The following is a 27007-nucleotide window of genomic DNA, read 5'->3' as shown; positions in this document are numbered from 1 at the left end:
TTTGTGGTTGTTTTTTTTTAATACTTGTAGTATCGTTAGTTTAGCAGATAATATACAAGCAGAAGCAAAAATCTTGTATCTATTCATTAGGCCATGTGCACACATTTGAATGGTTAAGGGAGAAATCACAAGCAATAGGGTCTGTAAACCAGAATGTAAGTTGGAGCCTCTTTTTTTACCATTTGGATTTCATGTTTTTCGTACAGGACACAGATGAGGGGACTTTATAAAATGTTAAAAACCTTTAATCTTTTTTCTGCAACAAAGACAGCTAGAACTGAATTAAAATAATATAAAAATAAAGAACAGATTGCTGCATAATCAGTTATCTCCCAGTGATGGTACTTAATTTAAAATGTCAAGTATTTCAAGGCTGTGATAAAATTGTGAGACTTAACAATACTACTTGTATTGCAGTCAAAATTCCCAGAGCTCCCGTGTCGAAGAGTGAGTCAAATTTCAAAATGCAGCCAGATTAGCAGTGTTAATCTCATTGCCTGTTCTTTAAATTGCAAAGAACCTGTGCAGAGTGTAGAGGCTGGAAACTGGATACCTGTGCAGTAACGCCTGTGACACATAGGCATGTGGTTAGGTGGCATTGGTATTTACTGTCACAACAAAATGCCTCCTTATTTCTAAGGCAAATTGCAATGTCAAATGGGTAACTTTGTAAACCAGGTTGGTTTCTTTGTATGTTTGATTTAGGCATAGATTTAAAAAGCTTGGCTTCTCTGTTTCACTGTGACTTTTTGATGGTGGGATTGCCAAGGTCATTGTGTGTCTAATGTTTGGTTTGTAGGGTTGTAATTAAATTCCTACTGAGTTCTCAGGGTTGGTCTTCGGGCCAGCCTGCTGCAAATCTGCATGTTCATAGTGATTGATAGCACTTTAGGAAAATAAATTTATTTTGAATTTGTCTAAAAAAAAAAAAAAAAAAAAAGTCATTCATTTAGCCATTTATACAGGAGTGTGCCTAAAATTAGCTTCTATTCTGTTAGAGTCCAATGATCTAAAGCTGGATGTTCAGATCGGAAATGTTGACCCACCCAGGACACTTGAAGTTCCTTATGGCAGATCCAGAGAGAAGAGTGTTGCTTTATTACTTATGGCATGTAGTATGATATGATGTAAGGTGGCCTTGAAAAAAAACACCTGGATGAGCAAAGATGGTGCAAGTTAAAGGTGTTCAATAGCACTGAACTCCAGGTGGCTTTTTGATAGATGCTAAATATGAGTTTGGAAGGCTAATTTTAATCATTCTGCTTTAAAGTGTGTGTCCTCACTCACTTGTGATGATGTTCATGTTAGAGAGGGATTTTAGGCAAATCTGTTTTGCTGTCATGCCAGGGTCCTGCCACTGGGATGAAGTGGCAAAGGTCCATGAATGGGTTGCCTGGACCACCAGAGGCTGGGTGTACAAGAAGGGGCTGCAGGAGCCAGGCTCCTTCAGGAGGCTGAGGGAGAAGATCACAGTCTTCATGCTCCTCCTCGTGGGCTGTAGAGAAGATGGACCCAGACTCTTCTCAGAGGTGCATGGCAAAAGGCAAAACTCAACACCATGACAGCTTGCGACAAGGGAAGTTCGGATTAAAGGGGGAAAAAATTCCCAAGGAGGTGGTAAAGCACTGGAGCAGGTTGTCCAGGGAAGTGGTGGCCTTCCATCCTTGGAGATTTTCAGATCTGGATGGGATAAGGCCCCGAGCAACGTGATCTAGTGGGATCTGTGCTGAGCGGGAGGCTGGACTAGATGACCTCCAGAGGTGCCTTCCAACCTAAATTATTCTGTGGTTCTAAATATAGTGTGTAGGAGTGCTAAACTTGACTTTGCCGTGATTAAAATTACATTTAAAGCTACAGCAGGACAGCAAGGCAATGCTTCTGGGACTCTCAAGTAGCACTTCCAAAAAATACAGACATGTATATTTTCAGTGGAAACTCAATTATTCTGTAGCATAATGGCATACCAGCTGAGAGTTACATGACTTTTAAAACCATAGTTATGTTTTGGGGTGTGCGTGATGCTTTAATGTATTTTGTAAGGGGTCAGATTTAATTCTCCAGGTCATAAACTGAACAGCTGAATGGATTCAAGGTTTCTATTTCCCATTCTGTGACATAATTAAAAGATCTAATCTCTTGTGCAGCTGACCTGAGAATAAAGGCAATGCATTTCTAATATTCTGTAGATTTTCTGCATTGTAGAGTGTCCAGCTTCCAATTTTTAATTTAGTATGTCGTTACTACAACTAGGCCAATTTTAAGATAGTGTCTTGATTTAAAGTTGAATCTTGAGACCATTATTTTCTTGTGGACTGAATGTAAAATATGTAGGAAATTATAGGAGAGGTAGAATCTCATTAGTATAAAATTGTCTGTAAAATGATCGTAAAAGCTATTGCAGAAAAGATTTTTTTTTAAAAGATAGAGCAATTTCTAGTTTAAAAAAGCAAATTTTATTTTATTCCGTTTTCTAATTATGTCCATACCTCATCAGACAACTAATAAATGGATTGATACATAGCAGAGTTTAGGATTAGCATATAAGCATTAAAGCCTTTGAGGTCTGACTGTGTTTGAAAGGTTTTGGATCAGTGCTTTAAGTAAAATAATTAAATCTTACTGTGTGAGTAGAAGAATACACTTTAAAGTGATTGTTATAATTGTGCCTTTGTACAAGTGTAATCTTACTGGTTGAAAAGGGAACATACAGAATAAATGTCTCAGTAGCTTTCAGACTGATTATGATGTTTATTTTCTGTCTTTTCCTAGTTTCTGATAATTATTAACAGACCAAATACGGAAGGGGGAAATCTGTCAGTCAGCTGGAGGTTCCTCGGGGACTGCTGTTACAGTGCTGTAGTGTCAGACACATAGCCTGCCTATCTGGAGGAGAAAGAAATAGTTTACAGCAGTTTTCCTGCTGTAAAGTGGAATTCACAACCAGAATTGGCCTAATCAATTTGTAAATAAGTGTTGATTACATCTTTATAGGTATAACCGTGCTAGCAGACTGTCAGTTGTTGGTCTGATGGTGTGAATTCAGTGATGGATTTGACCTGCAATTGGAAAGAAAGTTAAATGGAGGGTTAAAAGTAACAAATTATAATGCATAGCAGAAAATGCTCTTGAACTAGAGGTGCAGGGGTTCTGCCGCTTTCTCAGGTACCGTACTGAATGGCACTGCATTAGTGCTGTACTTATGAATAAGTAATATTATTACTATGCATATAGAAAACCTCCATGACACCCTCTTAAACAAAGAATACTTTATCAAAAAATCTTAGATTTTTAGATAATAGACAGTAATCATAGAATGATACAGTATTGCTCCTTTTTTCAGAAATGGTTAGCTACTGTTTGGGGTGGTACTTATTATTTTGGTTAAAAGGAAAAATTGACAACAAATGCAGGTATGCTTTGCAAAATTACATTTTCTTAAGTAAAGAACATGAAGAAAAGCCATTTCTGTTGCAAATTAACAGGGCCAAAGAACAGGAGGCAACCTCCTGATTGAGAAACACCCCTTTCAGCTGTTTCTCAACTCCAGAGAACCTGTTGCTCTTCTCTTCCTCTTGGGTTTAGTAATTGGTGAGTTTCTGGCCCTTCCTCTCTGTCCTCAGGGCAGTACCTGTGTTTGCCAGTGGTTCCCAGGTGTTTATATGCAGAGGTTTTCTATTGTTTTACAAACCTTCATCTAATAGAGGCATCTTTCATTTTCTTTCTGTCTTTTTCACTTAATCTGTAAAGTTGTGGTATGAGTTACCATTAAAGACAACGGTTTGTACATGCATTTAATGTTTGGTTATAACCTGGACTTATGTAATCAGAATTGGGAAATAAGAGTTTGTCACACTGTGGGAATACTGATTCAGAAAGAGACTTCTTCCCTTGCCTAATTTTAAAGCTTAGAAATTAAAAATGTTTCATTTTTATTACACGTTGCCACATATTGTTAATTCTTGCCCAAAAGCAATGCTTAAACCTTTATATAAAATATCTTTGATTTGAATACAATATGTTTGCCCAGTTTCATACACAGTGTTCTCGCTGAGTGATTTTGTTTGTGAATTACTAACTTCCTTCTGCTTAAACTTGCATTGGTATGGGCAGCAGCATTTCAGGAAACAAAAGCTGGCGTTGTATAGACATACAAAGTAATTATGATCCTTCCTCCGAAGATTCTATGTTATTACCTGCCAAACCCATCACGATAAATATCTATGGAGGTCTTTGAGTCTCTACATAGTATTTCAGTTGACCTCAATACAGCTGAAATGCTGCGCTAATATCTTTCATATTTTTTAAATGTTCGTACTAGTATACACTCTACCAGTATGAGCATCCAAAATGTGAACAATTGATAATGGATTCATGTCTACAGAGGAAAATCAAAGAAAGAGGCTAGAAAAAGACTAAATAGCCAATAAAATTGGAATAATTCACAATTACAAGTTCATAATTATGCAGAGGTACTTGGAGAATAGCACAAAAAGGTAGAAAATGGTACAGTGCATTGCTGGAGTAATGGATTGATACTTGGTACTGAAGTGTTGTTACTAGCATCCCCAAATTGTTTGAAAATCTAACTTCCAAAAAACATTAATTTTTGAGAATTGTGTATAATCATTAAAAAAATAATTTGGCGGGCTTAGGTTTAGAAAGTTGTATTTTTGTTTTCCTGATGAAGAATAAGCTTTTCATATGCTTACAGGGCTCCCTGTAATCACAAGAAGCATTGATGAGGAGGATCAGGAGAGGTGCCAGCTGAGTGACAGTGAGATCTAGGAGATTCGGACATAGGTTGCATAGGAAATAAACTCACAATCCCCAAAAGAATTTTAGACAAGCATAGAAAACAGTGAGCACTTATGCAGTCAGTTTTGGATTTATCTCATCTGACTAGAGATATCAGCGTTGGTTGTCTAGCCTGAGCTAGCCCAACACTGAGCGGAAAGAGGCACTTCCAGAGGATGTTCTGTGCCAGCCTGTGGTGGCAGTGGGAAACTTCATAGTGGGAAGTTTCTGTCTCTTTTATGATAGTGGGAACCTACTTTACCTACTTTCTGAATTTCTGGATGCCTGAAGTTAGCTGAGATGACTCCCCCTAGCAAACAAGGGAAGTCTGAAGTTTTACTCGATTTGTATTTGTATAAAGCTCGTGTTTTCATAGAGTGAAGAACTGAAAACTTGTTCCTTTGACAGTTAGAATTGCCATTGGAAAAGATGCCGTGTTAGTCTTCCTCATGGTGCTTTGGAAATATAAAGCTGTCTAAAAACATTGTCGTGAAATCAGTGATACAATGCATGGTGTTAAAACCCATCTGCCTTGGGTTGTCAGTGTGGTGTCAGGTGATGAAACTGTAACATGACGGGGCTCATCAAGCTGTATGGCTTGAGGCATTAAGCATGTATTGTTCCCATCTTCCAAACTGAAATTCAGACCAGACTTTTCAACTCCTGTTTCAGCTCAGTGTTAGAACAGGGACTAAAATTGAGATAGTGCTGGAATTTCTAATGCTTAGTGATACAGGAAAGTATTACTAGTAGAGTAGCTTAAAGAGGTGGGACTGGTTTGTGATTGATAATATGAAAAATATGTTGTTAGAATGACTGAGCTTGCAAGCTAGGTCAAATTAGGTTTCTGCAAGTCACAGCGGCTAATTTAAAGATTCTTTTGGCACCTAACGTCTCACTGGCTTGTGCAACTAAGTTGGTTAATCAGCAGAGAGAAGCACATCCAGAAGATATCTTATTTTGCACAGCCCCAATAGCAGTTGTAGCTAAAATGATTACCGATGTAAGGATTGGACTGCATTAAGGAATTGCTCCTAGTTCTCTGCTTATTTAACGTGTTAGCCCTTACTGTGTCCTTGTTCTAGCTGTTACGCAAGAAACTATTGCTGAGATAATTCAATTGCATCCTATCATTTTTCATACCCTGAGGACCTCATCGGTCTTTTCATGGAGTTCCATATCATGCTTTGAATGTGAAATTGATACTTACTTCTTCCAGCTTGATCAGATTAACTTCATTTGACTATGTTTTTCTTAGGTAGCTCACTTAGTGCTACGTTCTCATCTTTGTTTTAAGAAAGTACCCAGAAAAGCAAAATAACTTGTGGAAATTCAGGCCTGTTCCTACAGAAACACTATTAAAACCAAAAGGTTTTGAAGTACAGATACTGATAGTGCTTAGCAGTGCAGAAAAAACGAGTCATACTAGAGCAAATGTTGATTTCATTCATTACAAAGCAGAATTGTCCTTTTTTAATTCAGTGAGAGCAGGGCTGTCACTCTAAATGACAGAGAGAAATGGGATGCCATAGAAAGGGTATTTACTGTCCTAGTCGTCATTTACTTTATGAGTATTTGGACTGGGAGGTGAATTATCTTTGCTTGTATTCTGTTTTAGAAATAAATACTGGTAATGTGCTGCAGTAGCATGGATCACTTGTTCTTTCTGTGTGTGACATTAAAGTTGGGCTTCTCTCTCATTAAACCCAGTACTTTTCTGTGATACTTTGGGAGTAGAGCAGAGGCAGATTGTGTCCTGATGCTCCTTTGGTCTGCAGTGGGAAAGAGTAAAAAGAGCTCCCATGTTTCACAGCCCCGCAAAAACCAATAAGGGAGACTCGCCACCTCCGACGCCGTGGGGAGCCCCGGGGCTGGTGGAAGGACACCATGAAAGAACATGTGCGCCCAGGGGAAGAAACATGTCCAGGCAAAGGATCGAAGGTGGGGAAAGGAGGCATCAAGATGGGTCAGGGAGGAACATTTGTGGGAAAGTGAAGAGAAGTTAGGGATAAATGGGGCTGGTTACAAGTGTGTTGGCTGCTGATCAGTGTCCTTCTCTGGCTGAGCCCAGCACCTGATGGCCACAGCCTGTCCTGTAGTTGTCTTAAACTGTGTGTGGGTTTGGTTGTGTGTGGGCTTATTGGACACTGGCACCCACTGTCCTTGCTGTCTGCATGTGGGATGTATCCCCACATCCCATGGTCTCCCAGATTTGGCTATGCATAGTTTATACTGCTACATCATGCCAACTGGCCAAACAGGAGTCATCAATGCATAGCTCGTATAAGCGGTCATCCCTTGTGGGGAAGCGGAAGGGAGCTTGAAGTGGTTAAGGAGGAATGACTGTGAATACAAACAGCCTCAGAGCCACGCATGCAGCAAGAAGGGGATGTGGTAAAACATGTAGTGTCACGAGCTGAGTCCATGAACCAGGACAGTTGTGTCAATGATGGCCCAACAGACTGAGTTTCGTTTCAGCGGCATGTAGGTCAAGCAACAGCATCCTGCGTAATTGTCATCTTAGTAGTTTGTTATTAAATACTTGAATTGATAGGATTATTGGCAATTGGAGCAGCTTGCAGCCAGATGAAAAGTCCCTGTTTCCTTCCCGTTGCATGGAGGAGGAGTGACCTACATCTGCCCAGCGGGGCGTGCAGTGGGGCTGCCAGCCCCCACGTCACAGCAGCTTGGTAGGCTTTTCTGTGTTAGGGACAGACATAAAGGCTTCTCTTGAGGCAGAGGAAGATAAAGGTTTTCCTAACGCTTTTGCAAAGGTAGTTGGTGTTCACCAGGCCTTGGCTACAATTATAGATTAATTGTATATTTTGCATAGAATGTAAGGACTTAGAAGGTTCGGTCCCAGTGAAAATAAGAGCAAATTTAGATTAAGAAAGTAACTCAAGATGATGTCTTTTGCTTTCTCTCATTTTGACTTGAAAAGTATTCTTTGGTGTTTTCCTCCAGCCATATTTTACAGTTTCCCCCCTTGGTGAACAGAAAGGAATTTATGAACCTCCCTTTTTGTCATGCAGGGCTACACCTATTCACAGAATCATAGAACAACTCAGGTTGGAAAAGACCTCGAAAGGTCACCTGGTTCAACCTGTCACGGGAAAGGGAGCCTAGGTGAGATTATCTAGCACCCTCTCCAATTGCATATGGCAAACCTCCAACACTGGGATGCCACCACGTCCCTGAGGAAGTTGTTCCAGGGCATGGTTGTTCTCACTGTGAGAAATTTCTTTCTTGTGTCAAGATAAAACCTCTCCCGGTGCAGCTTGTACCTCTTGTCCCTTGTCTTCTCGGTGTGGCTCCTTGTGAAGGGAGAACCTCCATGCTTTTTGTCGCTGCTCTTCAAATACTGCAATAGTGTGACGAGGTCCCCCCCGAGCCCGCTGCTCTTCCTTCTTTTCCAGTGGGTTGGACTAAGTAAATACAGGCAATGTGAAGACTGGCAGCTCTTGTTTGTGCTTGCCACAGCCTCACCTTGACATAGCACTGGGACCAGAACTTGGCCACCAGTTTCTCTCACCTCCTAAACTATGGTCTCCATGCAAAAGCAGCCCGGGTACAGAGGTTGGATGGGAACTAGCGGGCTCCAGCATCTTCTGCCCCTTGCCCACACATATCCCACTATTGTTCCCTCAGCACAATGAACGTACTTTGTTTGTGTTTCTACCCTGTTGAAATCAGGAGAGTGAGGCTAACGTGGTATTTGGCATTGCATTTTCATCTGTACTTCACCGAATTGCATTACCTAGAACAAATGGTGTGCAATATCTTTATTTTTTAAAAAGACACAATTTTATCAGATGATGTTGCTTCTTTCCCTTCTGTCTGCAAAAGGTGAATCTAAAGCTTCAGACCAAAATACTCAATTTCACGTAAAACTCATTTGCTGTCTGAATAAGGTGGCAGGTTGCAAATTAGGCAATCCAAAACTCAGTCAAAAGCCATGTAGTTTACATAGCTCAAAAATGTATCCGTGGTAGTAGAAGTGTTAGTTGCAGAACTGTGCATGTCACAGCATGTCACATGGTGACAACTTCACCAAAGTTAACAAATTTGCACCTGTGTAAGGTCATGTGACTTTAGTACCAGCACTTCAATAATGTTCATACCTGTATATATTTGCAGTAACAGTCTGATTGGAATAAAACAGTAGCTAATCCCTTCTTAATGCCAAATTAAGCAGAGCAAATAAAACCAGGAGTTTAGTTTTGTATTTCAGAGTAATTATTTAAGACCTTTTTATATGCTGTAGAATACAACATAAAAAAGAACCTTTGAAAAGGTCCTTAAATTATTGTTTGTAATCCTTTTAGAAACACCATTTCATATAGCATTAGTGGAAAGTTAGTAAATTATGATTTAATTAATGATTGGGGTGATTCATTGTGGCTTGGCTAGCAAAAGTAATTTTCTACATTATTTTATCTTGCTTTTGCTTTTTGATGTTGCTACAACAAGCAGGCATTGTTATTATTCTGTTTGTACCAGGGAATGGAAAGAGAAATGAGCCATGGAAATTCCTTCTAAACTGTTTTTCCCCAGTTCCAAACATTTGCTCATTTCCGAGCCAGGGAATGTGCTTGCTCGCCTCCCCCATTTGATGACACAGATTGAGTAGATACCAGTGTGAGGTGTGATGCTCAGCAGGGATGCAGCCCGGATGGTGCTACAGACCTGGGGGATGGAAACAGCACCAAAATGGCAGTTTCTGACCAACGGTCCATGGCTCTCTAGCTTTATAGCCCTAAAGATGAGGGGACGGGCAGGAATATGGCTTGAGTGGAGGTGCTAGAAGTGATTATCAGACAGCCAGGGAGCTGCAGAGCAATAATAGCCATAAAGTGCAATGACTTTTTTTTTTTTTTTAATTGATTCTTAAAGTTTCAGAGCTACTTATGCTGGAACTGAGCAATAAGGAATATAAATTAATTTAGACACACTCCAAGAAAAAAACCCACCACCTACCTTTCTGCTTTGTTTCACTGTATTAATGTGAGCTCAGACACATAATTTCACTTCAGGTGTTACTGATGAGAAATTGTAACCTTAGGCAAAAAGGAGAAAGGCTGAACTTTCTGGAAGTGATGAATAAATTGCTAAAATCAAAACTCAGCTGAATTCAGATCAGAAATTAATGCTATTGAAAGTCTTCCACTCAGATCAATAACAGTTTTATTGGTGGGCTTCACTGGGAACAGGGGGAAGTCTGACAGCATCGCATTTCCAATGATAACTTATTTTGTATCTTTTTACTTTCAAAACAGCACTCCACTTTGCTGACAAATTCCTCAGTGATCATCAACAAAATGAGTGTATTTAAGTAGGCTTTGGACTTGACTGCTGCTTTGCAGCTATATCCCTTTATAGAGAATGGGATTTGGAAAGCAGGCAGAAAAATGTGTTCTGTCATGGTCACTGTGGGCTAAATGCAAGGATTAAAGCACTGGGAATCGGGTGCATGCACACGAGATGCAGAGAGCTGAAGATGAGGATGTGTCTGAAACGCCCTCTGCTCTCTGGGGCAGGTTTCTTGTCCAGGGCTTTACAGTTGGGATTCACAGTCTGCATCCTGAACCTGATTTCAGTGGTTCTCTCCTCAGCTTTGTAAACCTGAACAAAGTGGTCTGTGCAAAGGCTGGAGCTACTCACAGCTACTCGAGCCCCTGAGTAAGTAGAATTTGCAGCTGTGGTTCCCCGTTGGATCCATTGGGGTTAACCCCCCTTGCCACTTTTTCAGATGTCCCTAATCTGGAGACTACAGCCTATTTTTTGCAAAGAGTGGTTTCTGCACTCTTGTGTATTTGGCCATGTATGCCTGTCCTGGTACTGCCATGCATCAGAGGTGGGCTGAGCTGCACTGTCTTGCAGCAAGGCAGCCTAGGCTCGGGGGAGAAGTGTCTCTTTGGGTTTCCTCCAGCAAGAGCCCCCATCATAAAAAGGACATGGACCTGTTGGAGGGAGTCCAGAGGAGGGACACCAAGGTGATCAGAGGGCTGGAGCACCTCTCCTATGAAGACAGGCTGAGAGAGTTGGGGCTGTTCAGCCTGGAGAAGGGAAGGCTCCAGGGCGACCTTACAGCAGCCTGCCAGTGCCTAAAGGGGGCTTATAGGAAAGGTGGGGACAGACTTTTTAGTAGGACCTGTAGCAATAGGACAAGGGATAATAGCTTTAAACTAAGAGAGGCCAGGTTTAGATTAGATATTAGGGAGAAATTCTTTACTGTGAGGGTGGCGAGACACTGGCACAGGTTGCCCAGAGCAGCTGTGGATGCCCCATCCCCGGAAGTGTTCAAGGCCAGGCTGGATGGGGCTTGGAGCAACCTGGTCTAGTGGAAGGTGTCCCTGCCCATGGCAGGGGGGTTGGAACTGGGTGATCTTGAAGGTCCCTTCCAACCCAAACCATTCTGATTCCGTGAAATGTGCCAAGGATCTGGAAAGGTCTCTATAGTCATGTTTTCTTGGAAAACAAAAGAAGTAACTCTTCAAATGGAAGATTCTCCTGTTTTCTGGGTGACACTGAGGAATGCATTCAGTACCATACGCTCACGCAAAGGGTATGTATAAGCTACAAACTAGGATATATAGCCACTTTACTATCCACTACGTGTAGAAAGGACGGGGGAAGCCAAAGAGCCAAAGGCACATTCTTGCAGTCCTCCATGGACAGTTGGGATAGTGGGAAGTGGCAAATCAGTGTACTCTGCCTTTGGACGAGCTGAGGAGCAGACATGAGAAGGGAGTTTTCAGCCTTCCAGCTTTGGACTTGCACGTGTGGCATTTCAAACACGAGTCTTTCCTTAGACCTAGTCCCGGGCCTCTTTTAAAATCTTCAGTTTTTTTCCGGGGTTTTATATGCATTCATTGCTTTTTCTTTTTCTTTGTAAGACACCTCCAAAGTTAAATTTCTGAATTCTAATTAAAACACATGAGAGCTTGAATCTTTTTTCTAAATAGCACCAACCCACATTATCATTTGATAATTTTCTACAATGGGTATCTGGTGATTGCAGAATTATGGCAATGTCCATGTAACTTTTCAGGAGAGAGCAAAGCCATGAAGATCCTTTAAGACAATCTAATTACTTAGTTAATACTTCAGTTTATTCTCTGTTTAAGCACTTGAAATTTCCATTGATTAAAAATCCAGACAATTTAAATGGTAATTTTGTATGTAAAACAATGCTAAATTAACGTTTAGTGATCTCTTTCTCTCTTTGTGTGTGTGTAGCATCAGCCCACACAGAAAAATCCTTCATTAAAAACCTGCTCCATGCATTAATTTACTCCCAGAAGAAATACCCAAAAATGATCTTGGCGTCTTTGCAATGCCTGTCATCTTTCTTGCACGATTCACAATCCCTTAAATGTCAAATTCATATTGTAATTTAATTCCTCCTGTATTAAAGGATGTAAATGAGCTTTTCTAACTTTCATGCCTATTATGTGCAATTTTTGGCCACACTAGTTGACATTTATTGCCTCGTTCTGCTGCTTTGATTTCTGTCCCATAAACGACCGGGCTCAGATTCTAGTTTTTATCTCAGCGGTTCTTGTTACAGTCCTGTTCCTATTGCGGCCAGGATGCCTTCCCTTAATACAACACATCCCATTATCCTGTTCACTTTCCCAGCTTACTGCTAGGTATTCAGCAGACAGTTTAAGTTTCCTTCTTGCACTCTCAAGTCCTTTCTCCAATTAGTGCCTTGTAGTGCCTGACCTTTCAGAAACCAATACCTTTTGTTCATTGCTTGCCATATCCTTATTACATAAAGTTTTTCCGCAGTGAATGGTAGCCTATGACCTCTAGTTAAGCAGATCTTTTCTTATCTAACATCTACCCCATTTGTTACTGGCCATCCCTATCAGTTTCATGAGGTCAGCAGATTCCCTGTGCGGCAGGTTCATTTCTGAAGGCATGTGACCTGTGGTATCACCGCTGTGGCTCTCGTTCTCCCTTCACTGCTAACCAGACCGTACCCCTTTACCCTCTGGCCTGTGTCACTTTGCAAACCACTTGCTCAGTGTGCCAGTACTCTGTCACCTCGTTATGAGACAGGTGTGGGGTTTTTTTTCAGTCCTCCAAGTTTTTTCTTGCACCCTATTTATGGGTTTGATGTACCACTTTTTCCCATTATAAAATCTTTGCTAAAGGCTTTGCGAGGCTCTGTGTTTGATTTCTGCTCGCTATTTCATGTGTACGGTTTTCTGAAGAATATTAGATGGTGCATTTATTGCTTTTATTGTAGTTGGAGGTAGGAGTAAAAGGGAATAATGCACCTTTAGGTCTGGACCTAGATCTGCTGCAGAGAGGTCCCCGCTGGGAAGAAGGAGCTGGGAGTGGGAGAAGTTCTGGTTTCATTCACCCGACTTGCTGGCCAGCAGACAAGGGCTGTCATCACAAATTTCAGGGCCGAAGGAAGCTCTTTATTCACAAGAGATAGCAGGGAGCGGAGAAGGACTCATGACCCAGTTACCTCTGGAGCAAGCACAGCTGCCTGCTCTCTGTTATGCAGAGCTTGGAGTGGATTCTCAGCCTGATTTCATATTTTAAGTTTTCCTGCTTCATAAATCTCTGCAGCGTCGTCAGTGTCTTAGACTTCAGTGCCGTGCACCAAGAGCCCCCAGATCGTTATTTTCAGCTGACTTGCTTGCATGTGTGTTTCTGTTAAAGATGACCGTGTATGCAGCTCATTGCTGTGCAGGGGGTGAGGGATGTTTTGTCATGCATGGACTTGAGGATGGAGGTGTTAGAGCGAGAAGTTTAAACTCGGGCTGCTTCTGAGCAGGAAAAGTTTTGTAGGATGCGACTGGTCACCGAGGTGAAGGCATGGTTGGGTGACTGCAAGTTCATTCCCAGCAGGAATGGGATTGACACAAGAGAGGCTGGGCATAAAGTTGGAAGACATGAGTTTAGTTGTAGAGACACCCTTTATGCAACCCTTATCTTGTTAAACCTTTACCTTTTTACTGTTTATTTTCGCTTCTGCCATGGCTTTGTCCTCTTTGTTTAAATCATAGGTGCTTGAGGGCAAGGACCGTTCAGCTACAGTGCTGACTTTTAACACAACCACTAAGGAATACATCAGTTCAGCTAAAAAATGAAGATAGTTCAAAGGAAACATCTGCTTTGTAATTTTATTTTTGTCATAGTGATAAGGCATTGCCAAAATCTGTATCATTACAGAGAAATACTTAATTGTACTGCATTTTTGTTTGTTTGTTTGGTATCATAAATAGAAAATACAAATAAATGCTAATCACTGTAAGGCAAAAAGAATGTGAAGCAGTACTGCAGTCAGTTTTTGCAACTTAGAAGGAAAGATACCTTGAAGCATACTGAGAAGAATCTGTGAAATGTGATGATTTCTTGTATTTTCCCACATTGTCAAAGTAAAATTAATTAATTCTAGACTTCTTAATGAAAATTAAATTTCATACCCTGTATTGAGACTGGACTTTGTAGTCTCCATTTGCTATTGAACAGTCATATGTGCTCATTCTAACATAAGTTAGAAACTTAGTGAGCAACTTGAAGTACAGGGACATAGATTCATAAAATTATAGAAGATCCTGAGTTGGAACGACCCATGGGGATCATCAGGTCCAATTCCTGCCTCCATACAGGGCAACCTGAAATTGAAACCACTATGCAAATCCCAAGCAGCCTAAGAATTGGTGTATGCAGGCAGGTACATACATGTAGTATATTACGAAGTCCCTGAATTTCAGTTGGTTTAGCTCTGATTTTTATTTTAAAAATCTTGATTTGAACGTACTTCATATTTTACAGTAAAGAAAAACATCAACATTCTTCCATATTTTTAAAAAAATGAATACTTGTTTCTAAATATTTTCAAAGACAGGCAGTGAATAAAGCTCAAAATGGGTCTAGTGAGGTGCTGTGAGCGTGCAAGAACAGGAACAGGCTTAGGCTTTATACTGTTACCCTCAGTTACTATTGATATTCATGTTAACTTTTACTGGGAAGAGGGAAGCGATTACAGAAAAAAAAACATGAGTTAATTACGAATGGATCTGAAATCTTTTAAAAATGCCATTTACAACCAGTGGTGCCATAGGCTATAAAGAGTTTGCAGCCAACTAATCCATTTCAGAGTGGCCTAAATTCGTTGCTAAGCTGTCTGGCTGCTGTTTGCAAAGACATCATGAAGGCATCGACCTCAGTAAAGTAACCTTGGTGAAAGGAAACTTGAAACAGAGGATGGGAAAGGGCATTGCTGTGGCTTCCAGAACTTCACTTGAAGTCGCAAGAGGAGCCAAATGCCTCATCCTTTTCCTATAGCAAGGGTAGTGTACTGTTATTACCTTTGGAACAGGGGCGTTCCAGGTGCTTGGCTTGTGTTGACTTGAGAAATAAGGTTAAAGCTATACTGCTTTCTGGATCATTTGCAGCAGGAGTGTCAGCAGGCAGTTGGTGTCTGAGCTGTCTCGCCTGTGCTGCTGTCACTGCGGTCTCTTGTCACGCTCCCTCAAGTCAGCCCATCACACTAATGAAGTGCAATGGGCTTGTGCTTTGTGCTCGTGAAGCCCATGAGTGGTGCTGGAATTTCACAGAAACGCCATCAAAAACCCTCTGAGCTCTTCCGAGTGTGATTTCTGCTTGCTGTAGCCAAGCAGGGAGGCCACAGGGGAGGCTCGAGGATTACACCTAGAATTGTAAATACAAATTAGTACACTATGTGACTGCATTATGGTCATATAATGTCAAAATGCAAGTTATATAGCATTTAGCCTTGAAAAAGACAAAGTCTGGTGAGCAGAGGAAAGGCTGTGTTGGAGTGAAAGCACTTTTACTTTTCCTGCCTATTAATTTATGTTCCTTCAGAGCGCTGCTATTTAGCAAAGTGCCTTCTGTGTTTCTGCCAAGCTGAAGTAGCCGCTGGGAAAAAAATAAGTAGGCCAAATCCTGCAAATATCTGGAGAGCTCAGACAGGGTGGCTGATGGTGATCCAAAGAGTGCAGGGACAGATTTGGCCTCAAACAGACAGCATAACAGTACTGAACAAAATAAAATACTGCCGTGAGGTTTTAATGCCAGAAGTCAGTTGCTGCAAGATAGCACGTATATAAGAATTTTTAAAAATGGAATAATTCATAGTTTTAATTCAATGTGTAGAACCTGGATCTTCAGTTCTGCTTTTTGGGTCTCTGGTCTTGCCAGCTGGGGGCTGTTTGAAGTCATGGACTATGTCTGGCATGGCCCAGGACAGTTCTGTACTCACTGTATAGATTTCTGAAGTCAGAGCTCCTCAACTGTCCTTATAGCAGTGCTCGTTCTGTTCCCAGGAGTCAATATTGGACAAAAATTTTTTTGTTTCATATCCATTACAAAACGTAAAGACATTTTCTGTAAGTAATAAACCAAAGGGAAGGATTCTGAAACTCAGGGGATTTCTTGATTTCTGCTTTAGGTGATGGGCATTTCTGCAGGATCTACAAACTATCAGCTGTTTCTGGGTTCTCATTATGAAATACTTTCAAACTTGATCGTGTTTGCATATAGATGCTTTTGTGGCATTGATGCCTTTTCAAAAAAAAACCAGCTTCCACCCCCTTTGTGTAGTGTTTATAACAATTAATCTACAGTGAGCTGGTAAGAGGTTAAAAAAGTTCCTATGAGCTTCACTAATGCATAAAAATTGAAATTCATTTTGCACAAATGACACCCCCCCCTTTTTTTTTTTTTTTTTCAAATGGTGAAAAAAAAGCAATATTTCAGGTTTTAAACAGTAGTTTGTTCTTTGATGGAAATTGGAACGTATTGAACTTTCTGTGAAATGGTTGGGCATCGACTGTTGAGGTTGATGGAGACTCACCCTGCAACATACATGTAGATTGGATCAGTTCAACACATTTTAATGATTCAGTGCAAACTATTCTTCAACCTGCATAGCAGAGTGAACTTTCTGTGCTTTTTGTGCTACACAGGCTGTGTTGCTTCACAGCCTTCCCGCAGCAGCATCAGACACTGTGAAGACCTGTTTTCACATTTACACGCCTGCCTAGTTTTTGTTTGCTGAAGGAGAGAAAAAGCTGTTTTGTAATCAAGTAGGCAATGAGTGGGGTGAAGGATGGTGAGTGATGGAGGGGCGAGAGTGTTTTGGATTTTGTGAAGCCTGCAGGAAACAAAAAAGATCATTGTGAAAAAGAGAGGTGCAATCCTGTTCCTATCCCAGCCCTTTACTCCAGGTTTAGCCAGATTGTTCTCCAAGCCATCAGTCCCCTTTGCAGTGCACAAGCCACGTTATTACCTTCATACAAATTTAGTCCAAAGCAAGTAAGAACTACAGATTTTAATCCTTGTGGACTATTCACGTGATAATTGGGCAAGCAAGTATTGCTTTAAATAGCTCAAATCATTGCTGTTATTCTAGTGATACATAGTCCAACTCCATATAGTCAATCAGGGGAGAGATTTTTGTCTGCCAGGTGTCTCACTGACCACCTTCAGGAGAGAGACGAGCTTATGGCATCTCCTTCCGACATTGGTGCTGTGCCCCCCTGCACCAGGGGGAAGGGACCGCCTGGACTAGGGGGGAGGCTAGAAGGATTCCCCAGCTACCTCAGACTATATTCTTGATTTGTGGTTGGGCAGTTTGCAGGTTTTACTTTCTTTAAGCCTTTCCCCCCAGGTGCCCAGCACCACCCTGCAGTGGCTATGGAAGGTGGCATCACCTGATGCAAAGACAACCATTGCTGGCACGTCCTGCGTCCGGTCCCTCTGGGACCCTGCCAGCGGTGGCCTGCCCCGTGGACATGACAATATTTAGGCTTCTGCAGGACGCTATTTTTACACGGCAGCAAAGTGTTGGCTCGCCTCCCACTTGTGCGTGGGTGCTGCAGGAGTCATCTGACCCCTGGGCGCGTTGGTGCCGGAGCAGCGGCTGCTGTGTCGGCACGCGGCTGCAGCTCCCGCTCCGCTCCCCGGCTGCTCCGGCCGAGCTCCTTGCTGCAGGCTGGCCACCCAGCAGCGGTGCTTCTCCTCGCCCTTCCCGACTCGCAGGGTGTTAATGCAGGAATGCCGGAAGATACAGGTACAGTGCAATGATTCCCAAGTTTTGGAGAGCCTCGACCTGAGATGACTTGTTTTTCATCTGGAGCTGTGGTAGCTGAATCACTGATACTGTTACGAGAGTAATTATTCTGTGTTTACGTGGAAGCGCAGCAGAGTGGAGAAAGATGGTTAAACATTTATTTTAAATTATGCTTCATATTCTTTTGATTATGTGAATGATGATTTGGAAATTATAATCATACTGGCACTTAACTGACAGCTCAATTTGAAAACTGTCCTTATTTATTTAATTTAAATTGACTTTAGGCTTTATATTAGATTGTAATGAAAAAACCCCCAGTGATTGCTTTATGCAGATATATTGGAGCGCTGCTCCTATATCCTTTCTCACTGCAGTCGTGCTAAACCCATACAAAAATAGCCTTTATGTTGCTGCAGTAATGGTTCTTAAAATTCAGCAGAGATTTTTCTAACTGCCTTTGGATTTGGTAAATATTTCATTATGATAATGGGGGCAGGAGGTTAGCTCATGCTGGGCTTGTTTATGTGATGTGAATATTGCACTGAGTAAACGGTAGGATTTGGAGCTCCTGTGGGCTGAGTACTTGTGCTGTGTTGCGTCTCTTCGGTATGGTTGTATCCATATCCTGCTGGATAACACCTCTCCTTTGCCTCTGGTCCCATAAACTTTGTAATCAGCAGTAAAAGCAGAGGTTCCTTCAGTTGTGCTGTCTGCCTGCTGTCCTGCATCAGCTATAGGTCTCTGTTCTGATTATGATCCATAGGAAGTGCTGGAAAAGGTATGCAATCCTTTCCTTCGTGCCGATGGAAAAGCACTGTAAAAGCTGTTGTTTCTAAGTAGTAGAAGCAGATGAACATTTCAAAAAGGACCGTGATTCTTGAATTCTTGAACCATGTTATTTTGTGGTTTTAGGCTGTACAAATTAATTCAATTAAAGAGATTTATTGATGTAAGATTTATTGAATGTGCTGGATTGCCTGTCTGATGGTATAGGAGCTAAGGGGAGAAGCAGCCACAGTGCTTTGCTGGAGGAGCCACAGCAGAGGTATTAGGAAAGAGCAGCAAGCATTGCTGGGGGTGCGGCTGGAGCTGCTTGGTGCAGTAAAGCCCGCTGGGGAAGCTAATGAGCTCGCGTGTGCTGGCGTGGGGACAGGTGAGCCCTCTGTACAGCCAGCGGGAGGGCTTGAGAGACTATGTGATATGGACATTCAAGGCAAAACTTCTCTAACTTTCCCTTTATCCTAGTGATCTGCTTTTTTTTTGTGAGATGTATGCAAGAAAAGGAATTGTGTTATAATGAAAAGACATCGTAAGCATGCAAATACATTTGAAACAGCCTTTAACATGAGCTGCTAGTTGAGAAATAAGGTAAACCAGGTTACCACTAGTTACTGTTGCAGGACATCTAACATGTCTGCTCCTTGGGCAGGTTTGGTGCCCGTCCATTTGGGTACACTGTGCTCCTTCTTGCCCCGGTGCCTGGACCACCGGAGTGCACGGCTGGGCACGGCTGGGGCTGGGGAATTGCTCTTCCCTGCTCCTGAGCACAGCTGGAAGGATGGATGGGGAAAGCTTGTAGAGCTCCTATTTCAAACCCACTCTTTTTCTCATCCTTTTCTGTGGAATGGACCGTTGAGGTCTCAGGCCCCCCACAAGGCTTTATAATGAATCATCATCGGTTCTTGGAGAAAAAAAACCCACCAAAACAACCCCCTTATCTAACGTAAATTTATAGCTCACACCGTGTAGTTCTCTGAACACTGCATGTGTTACTGTATTACTTATTCCTGTGTTATGTTGTTGTTACCCCATCGCCAGCGCTGGAAGAACTCCTAGTCACCCCATTTTACGCACGGATACAAGACAGGGAGGGAGCAGGGGCCAGCTTTAGGCACTTAAACCCATGAATAATGCTTCATGGGATATTTAGAGGCACTTAAAAGCTTGTTTCGTTTACTTTCATCTGGGTGTTTTTAAATCCAACCTTGAGTGTTTTGACTAAGGCCACGCAAGTAGGGTTTGGCAAAAAAACAACTTGAACTTCAATCTTTAATTCCAGCCGGGTGCTGCTGCACTCATCTGCTTCTCCTTTAATCCTGCTCACAGAGGACTGCAAATTTAATTCCCCTCTGGGCTGCTGTGAACGACACCCACCCCAAATCACTTGGCACAGCATTTCGGCAATCAGTACTTATGCCCTGTTTCTCATATACTTAGTGAGTAAATGGCATTTGGGTCGCATATTCATTTATTTTGATTTTCAGTAACCACCTCTAGCTATAGAGATGAAAGGTTTCAGTGTCAAAACAGAGAATTTTCTGCTAATTTATGCAGAATAATACCAGTTGTCAGAGCTGTGCGTTTTTGGTTCAGAGTTGGAATGTGGCCTTTGCCTTTGTTGAAAAAGCTGAACATTTTTTATGAACTAAACAGCTGATATAGATAATTCTAAGTATTAATGTCTTTCTGATTTTTGTATTTTTCTCAAACAAATGTTTTCATCTCATGAAGTGAATGTAATGGGTTGTGAAGAAGGGACATTCCTGGTGAATTTATAGAGGAGCCAGTAATACAGATAGTTGCTAAAGAAAATTGAAGTAGCTTTTCTGCTTCTGGAAGGGTGCTGTTGAAGGCAAATGAGACTATATTTGTATGAGCCTGAAATGAAACACTTAACACTTTTTTAACCCAAACCCCCAGAGCAGGATGAAAAAAACCAAAACACAACGCACAAAATGAACAGGGGAGGTCACACAGGCACAGAGCCCAATTCTTTTCCTTTTACTGTGTCCTTTAGGCTCTGGTTCTCCCCTATCCACCGGGGAACCTTGGTGAGGAATTAACACTTTCCTTGCATCGAGTGGTAATTGTTTGGATTACAAAACCTTGTTCTTCAGAAACAAAATATTTATTCACATATATGTTGTCTCTCCATTCAAATTACACCTTAGTTTAGTTCACAGTCCTCTTTAAAACGTCCATACTAAATATCAAAGACAGCCAGGCTGGATGGAGCTTTGAGCAGCCTGGTCTAGTGGAAGGTGTCCCTGCCCATGGCAGGGGGGTTGGAACTGGGTGATCTTGAAGGTCCCCTCCAACCCAAACCGTTCTAGGATTCTGTGATTCTATTATTAAATTGTCATTTGGCCCTTTGTCATTTCAGGCTTCTGTAATCACCAAGAAAAGTAAATCTAATAAATGTTTTTTAGAGCATGGTTAAGTAATGTGGAGTAAATGGGGTATGTGGCCTTATTTGTATCCATCTATTGAACAAAGCAGGTGAAAGTCTTCATTATTAAACTTTGTATTTGAGGTTTGATCCAAGATTGAATGCATGTCCTTAAGCATGGCACTTCCTGACTTTTCAGTACGTGCTTTCTAAGCTCCGTGATGGCTTCTATGGATTCTTACACTATGTTAAAATTAAATACGCTGATTTGGAAAAAGCATTAGGACTGTGTCAAATTCTGCAGTTTCTGGCCATATCAGGCTTGTAATCTGCCATGAAGATTTCTCTCATTTGGCTGTCAGCCTGATAGCAAAGGGGTTTGTCATCCTCCACGTGGACTGGTCCTAGATGGGATCTTTTACCAAGGATTTGATCTCTCTCATCAGTTTGCTCACAGCAGAATGAAGGTGATATTTTCCATGCCGGTCTCTGGAGTGGAGCGTGACCAGGGACTTGCAAACATTCTCCCATCTACCACTGCCATCAGCTTGTCTTGTGCTGCTTGCAAAACACTCCTGTCTCAGCCAAATCTCATCCTCATCGCTGGCACCTCATCCTGGTCCCCGCTGCTGTTAAATCCTACTTAGTCTAGCAATTCTGAAGGAGCTGTGCTTATTCAAAGGGAGTGGTTTTTTGACCACATATTGTGGATTTTCATGGATCAAATGTATCTGTCACAGCGCCCATCTCTGTCAGGCTTCAGCCTTTACTCCAAATATTTCCAAAACCAAGATGTTAATGCTTTGCTTTTAACATTGAAAAAAAATACATTGTACCCTGTCCTTTTTTCTTACCTTTAGAAAAAGCTAAAACAGTTTGTCTGAAATTTTCCCTGAATAAATGAGCTCAATAACACCAAATGTGAATAATGTATGTGTAAAGGTTTAAGTTTGGTGAAGTTACAAGCACACTGAAAACATCTTTGCTGTGAGTCTGGTGAGGCACTGGCACAGGTTGCCCAGAGCAGCTGTGGGTGCCCCATCCCTGGCAATGTTCAAGGCCAGGCTGGATGGGGCTTGGAGCAACCTGGTCTAGTGGGAGGTGTCCCTGCCCATGGCAGGGGGGTTGGAACTGGGTGATCTTTAAGGTCCCTGCCACCCCAGATCATTCTATGAGTCTATGATCACTTTATAGTTGCCATAAATTGTGTAGTGCAGCTTTGATAACAAGTGATACCACACTGTCCCCTCTTCCCTGTGATACTTAACACAAGTGCATGTGTCTCAAGCAAGCAGTATAGAAGTAAATCTGAGGAATGCTTCTTGACAACTTTTTTAACAAACCATTGCTAATTCAAGAAACCCTACTTGATCCAGAACTGCAGAATTACATACTGTGTAACCTGTTGGAGGGAGTCTGAGTCTTGACATCAGGAATATGTGAGCACTGAACATTACATTCAACAAGATTATTGGAAGTGATGTCCCCAGCAGACAGGTCTTGCACACCAAAGATGTGCTGTGGAAAGTGTTTGCTAGTTCGTTTCTTGCCATTTTTTGCCCTTGTCAAAAAGTAAGTGCAGTCAGATCTTTTTAAGGTTTAAGAATTGTGGAGATATCTCTGCTAGAGCAGAATGCAGTCTGGGAGAGAGGGAAATTTGGAGAATCAGGCATTCATTTGTATTTCTTTTAGGAAGAAGTAATTTAGAGTTAAAAAGGAAATTTCTGTTTTCATTAAATTCTGCAAATCGGGGTATAATGTAAGCATGTAAGTTTTAATGAGCTCTTTAGTTATGAGCTGATGAGTAGACTCAGGTCTTTACACTCCATCAGTAATTCAATGTTTCACTCATTAAATATGCTGATTGTACCTTCTGCTGCTTCAAAGACTGGTTCTGATACATAAAGGTGTAAAAGTAGAATGCTGAAAACTATCATGTAAACATGTTTCCTTAATATGATTTGAAATGTGAGTTAAAATGTGAAGTTCGCTAATACAGTTGATTTCTCAAAATTGTCAGCAGTTGCAATTTCAACAAAAAGCAGAATATGTTTTAAAATGTTGGAACTTCAGATATCATTAATCACATCATTTTGTTGTGCTAGATGAAGGAATAAGTATTTAAAACTGTCTTCAGAAGCACAGTTCTATAATGAGCCCAAAGGCACTGTATTCCCACTGGGGTTTTCTGTGAAATACTGAGTAGCTTAGTTCTGAACTGAGAGAAGAGCAAAACTTTTCATCTGACAACCACGCATATTTTTAAATATGATTTGTGTTTCTTCAAGATTAATGGAAGAATTCCAACAGAAATACTACATCTTTTCATTTTAAATTATTTTTTAGCTGAGTTGTTGGGGTTTTTTTTGAATTATAAACCTTGATCCAGAGACCTGAAGAGAAGGAAACGTGTGATGTCATCCTGCTCTGTAGCTGTGAATGCTGAGACTTCATCCATTGTGAAAAGCAGAACTTTCTGTTTTCTGCCACTTTGCAGCAATTTTCAGTTAGCAACAATTTTCTGCAGCTTTGCAGTAAGTGCAGCATGGAACTCCCAGGTGCAAGAAAGCAAACAGAAAAATGAAATATTCTCTAGAAATTTGACAATATTTTCACTTTAGGACAATGAGATTTGTTTGGTGTGGAGGGCTGCCCTTGGGGCTCTGCAGCAGTGCCCCTGGGTCCGTCCAGCACATGCTCTGGGCTGCAACTGGGACTCCTGGGCCAGGTTACTGCCCTGCCCGTGCAACACACCATGGCACGAGATGGTGGCCACCTGCATGCCTCTGCACTGGCCAGGAGCTGATGCTTCTGTTGAGAAAGCCTTGGACATGGGAAGAGTTGAGCATGAAAGAGAGTAAAACATTTAATCACTCAAATCAGAATTTTGTATTTCAAATGTAACTTTTTTTCTGGGTGTGGTCAGCTCTTTTTAAGTCAAGTCTTCCATGAATTAAGTGCTACAGATGGTGATGCATGTTAATAATTCTGGAGGGGGCAAACCTTCTTTATCCAGAGTTAAAAACTTTTAGCAGCTGCTCTACTAATTAACTCAGGAAAACAATCTGTTTCAGATTCTTACAGCATTGATTCTTTTTCAGGGTGGGTAGTTTGTTTTGGGAGGGTTACAGTAAAGAGAAATTCTCATGTCAAAAGTTAAGTATTGCAAAGTTCAGAGTTTCATCTGTTTCCTTTTGAGGAATAAGTCAGACCCTCATATTGGCTTGAACCATGTGTGCAACTTGCTCTGTGTCAATTTGGGCATCTGCCTTTCTATAAACTTCTAATGGCCTGTCATGCTGTGATGTTTTTATTGGAGATGTACTTAATTATAACCAGAGCCTCAGTAATAGCTCCAAAGTTCGCATTGCCTTGAGCAGGACTTTTTTGACAATCCCAGAATGTGTAATTTCAGCAGACAAGGCAGAATGCCTGTGGGCAGCTTTATCCCATGTAACTACTTGGGGAAAACGCCCACTTTACTTACAGGAGTAGGAAGTGCTGGTTTGGGCAAAACTTGCAGAAACTCCCCTGGAAGTCTGGGTGCGAGGCTCTGTATCTCACTGAAATACTGACCCCTTAAAGTCAGTGGATGTGGAAAGGCCTTTTAGGCTATCACCACAGGGTGCCTGCGGTGGGGATGAGGTGAGAATAGAGGAGGAAGAGCAGCAGGATCAGTTATTGGAGAACAAGAGCTGGATGATGCTCAATTGCTGATTTTGGTATCATCTGTTATCACATGTGTTCATAGTGACAGTACCATCACTGCCTCTATATCATCCCTACCTATGGTAAAAGTAACATTACTGTTGTTTTGTTGTTTTAATTAAAATCAATTTTGCGGGGTACCCCCTCCCCCTTTTTTTCTTTCAGAACCTTTTTTTCTGAAATAACAGCTCTGATACTGCAATAGGAATAGTAATGAAAGATTTTGGCCAGTCTGAGTTTAACCCTGACTGGCCAAAGTTACTTCCCAATTATATTTTTTTTTAATGTGAATGAAAGAAAATGGTTACACAGCAGTGGCATTATCCCTTGACTAAACCCTAAAGGGAAACAATTCTGGTTCCCATTCATACTTAAAGTATTGGCCTGTGAGAGGTTGCTTCATCTTGACTGGTTGATTAATAAGTTTATTTTGAAGCTTTTTTTTTTTTTTTAAATCCATCACTTTGAAATAAGCAATCCAACCTTAGAATAAGCATGCCACATCACAGAAGAATGTCGTTAAATGCTTAAAATGCTTGATAATTTTCCTGTTATTAGTCCTTTTTCACATAGGAAAAAGCCAAGTCTATTGAGTTATGGTACAGCTCCTTTATAATTAACTGCCTTGATGTTTGCTGTCTAGACTCCTAAGTACACTGCAATAAAAAAATGATGCAAGTACTGCAGCAGAATTGCAAGAACATCATATCTCACCTGTTACACATAACACATTGGCATGCCAATTTATATTGCCCAATAAATGCAATTTCTAATTTACATCACAAGATGGCAGCAAATTTTTAAATCACTTAATATTTCACTAACCCGGATAAACCTAATCTCTTGAAATCATGGTTTTCTAACAAAATGACAGCAACCTTTGTTTAATGATCAGATGTATGTGGTATTTACAGAGAAGTCAATGTTTCAGAAGTATGAACTCAAAACATCTACAGAAGTGTATTTCTATCTTAAAATCAGTTAAAAAGGTAATTGCTTTGAACTTTAAAGATCAGTAGCTCACAGCGTACTGGTTACTAAATCCCATAAAAGGTATTTTGGATGAAAACAATAGCTTTTATCTATAGTCTTTGACTTACTGAAGAGAAAATGCAACAAATCATTATTTGAAATTCTTGACTTGATCATGTGGATTCTTTCCTTTATAAGCAATTCTGATTTATGTTTGAAATCTGCAGGCATGAGCTTTTCAAGTTCTGAAATGAGAAGCTTGGCTCAGATGGTCCTTTAGCAGATCTTTTCTCCTGTGCTGGCCGATACCAGAAGTTAAAACCGTTTTATCTGTTTGAATTGTTTTGCCCAAGGTGTTAATTGTCATTATTTGTAGGTCTCGCAGAATATGCACATGATGGCCTTTAAAAGGTTCTACCTTTTGTTTTCCCTTGCAGTTTCACAACCACAGGCTGTACATAGCCAACTGGAGAAGCCATCAAGTACTGCAATTCTCTGCAATAACTGTGGAAACCCATGCAAAGGAGAAGTTTTGAGAGTTCAGAACAAATATTTCCATATTAAGTGCTTTGTTTGCAAAGGTAAGTGTTTGTGACAGCTGTTCCTGTGAGTAGAGTGGTTTATTAATCCTTGTAGCACAGCCTAGAAGCACGAGCGTGGCTGTGGTCCCAGCTGTGTTAATGTGACTATTTCCTCCAGTTTGGAGGAAACTATCAGAAAGAAAACTGTCATTTTCTGTCAGCTACACTGATATTTTTATAAATCCCATGGGATTAAGTATATATTATTCAATACCTGAGTCAGTCTTTAATGAGTTAGATAGACAGGATTCAATGTTCAGCTCAATAATTGTGTTCTTTGCAAAATAACACAGCAAGAAAAACAAGCATAGTGCACTATCCTAAATAGCAAATATTTCAGTCATCTATTCAGAAGCAGAATGGTATTTAAAGCAGAACACAGCCTGTACGTACATTTTTCAAACTCTTTTAAAGCCATTTGGTTTTATGTTTTTATGGCAAATTTTATTATCAAATTAGTTTTTCAGACCTAACTTGGGAAGAGAGCAGCTAATTTTTTACTCAGCAGTCTTGTCTCCTGCATGAAGTCTCAGCAACATACCAGTATGCGCTCCATATAATTATATTGATGAAATCCAAGCCACCTTTTATACATACAGATCAGCTATGAGAAAACACTGGCGAGTCCTACGGAATGACAAGACACAATTATACATCCATGTTGTCACTTCATAGGGCATCTCCTTTTAGAGGTTTTAAGGCCACCTGCAAATG

At 41.0% G+C, this 27007-nt stretch overlaps 1 protein-coding gene across 9 annotated transcripts in view; it reads left to right on the top strand.

Moving 5' to 3' along the window:
• The window catches only part of ABLIM2 (actin binding LIM protein family member 2), a 144836-nt gene that overhangs the window by 13868 nt on the left and 103961 nt on the right, over positions 1 to 27007 (top strand). For 8 of the 9 annotated variants that reach the window (XM_056351376.1, XM_056351359.1, XM_056351342.1 and 5 more), the window contains exon 2: positions 26150 to 26293. In XM_056351376.1, the coding sequence (XP_056207351.1) occupies positions 26150 to 26293 (144 nt within the window). Of the gene's footprint in view, positions 1 to 17705; positions 17861 to 26149; positions 26294 to 27007 lie in introns of those variants that run through there. The other variant, XM_056351316.1, reaches the window with a different exon arrangement.

Source organism: Falco biarmicus, chromosome 1 (assembly GCF_023638135.1).
Source record: "Falco biarmicus isolate bFalBia1 chromosome 1, bFalBia1.pri, whole genome shotgun sequence".
Classification (NCBI taxonomy): Eukaryota; Metazoa; Chordata; class Aves; order Falconiformes; family Falconidae; genus Falco; species Falco biarmicus.
Note: the sequence above shows the minus strand (reverse complement) of the source record. Positions and strands in the feature narration are given on the sequence as shown.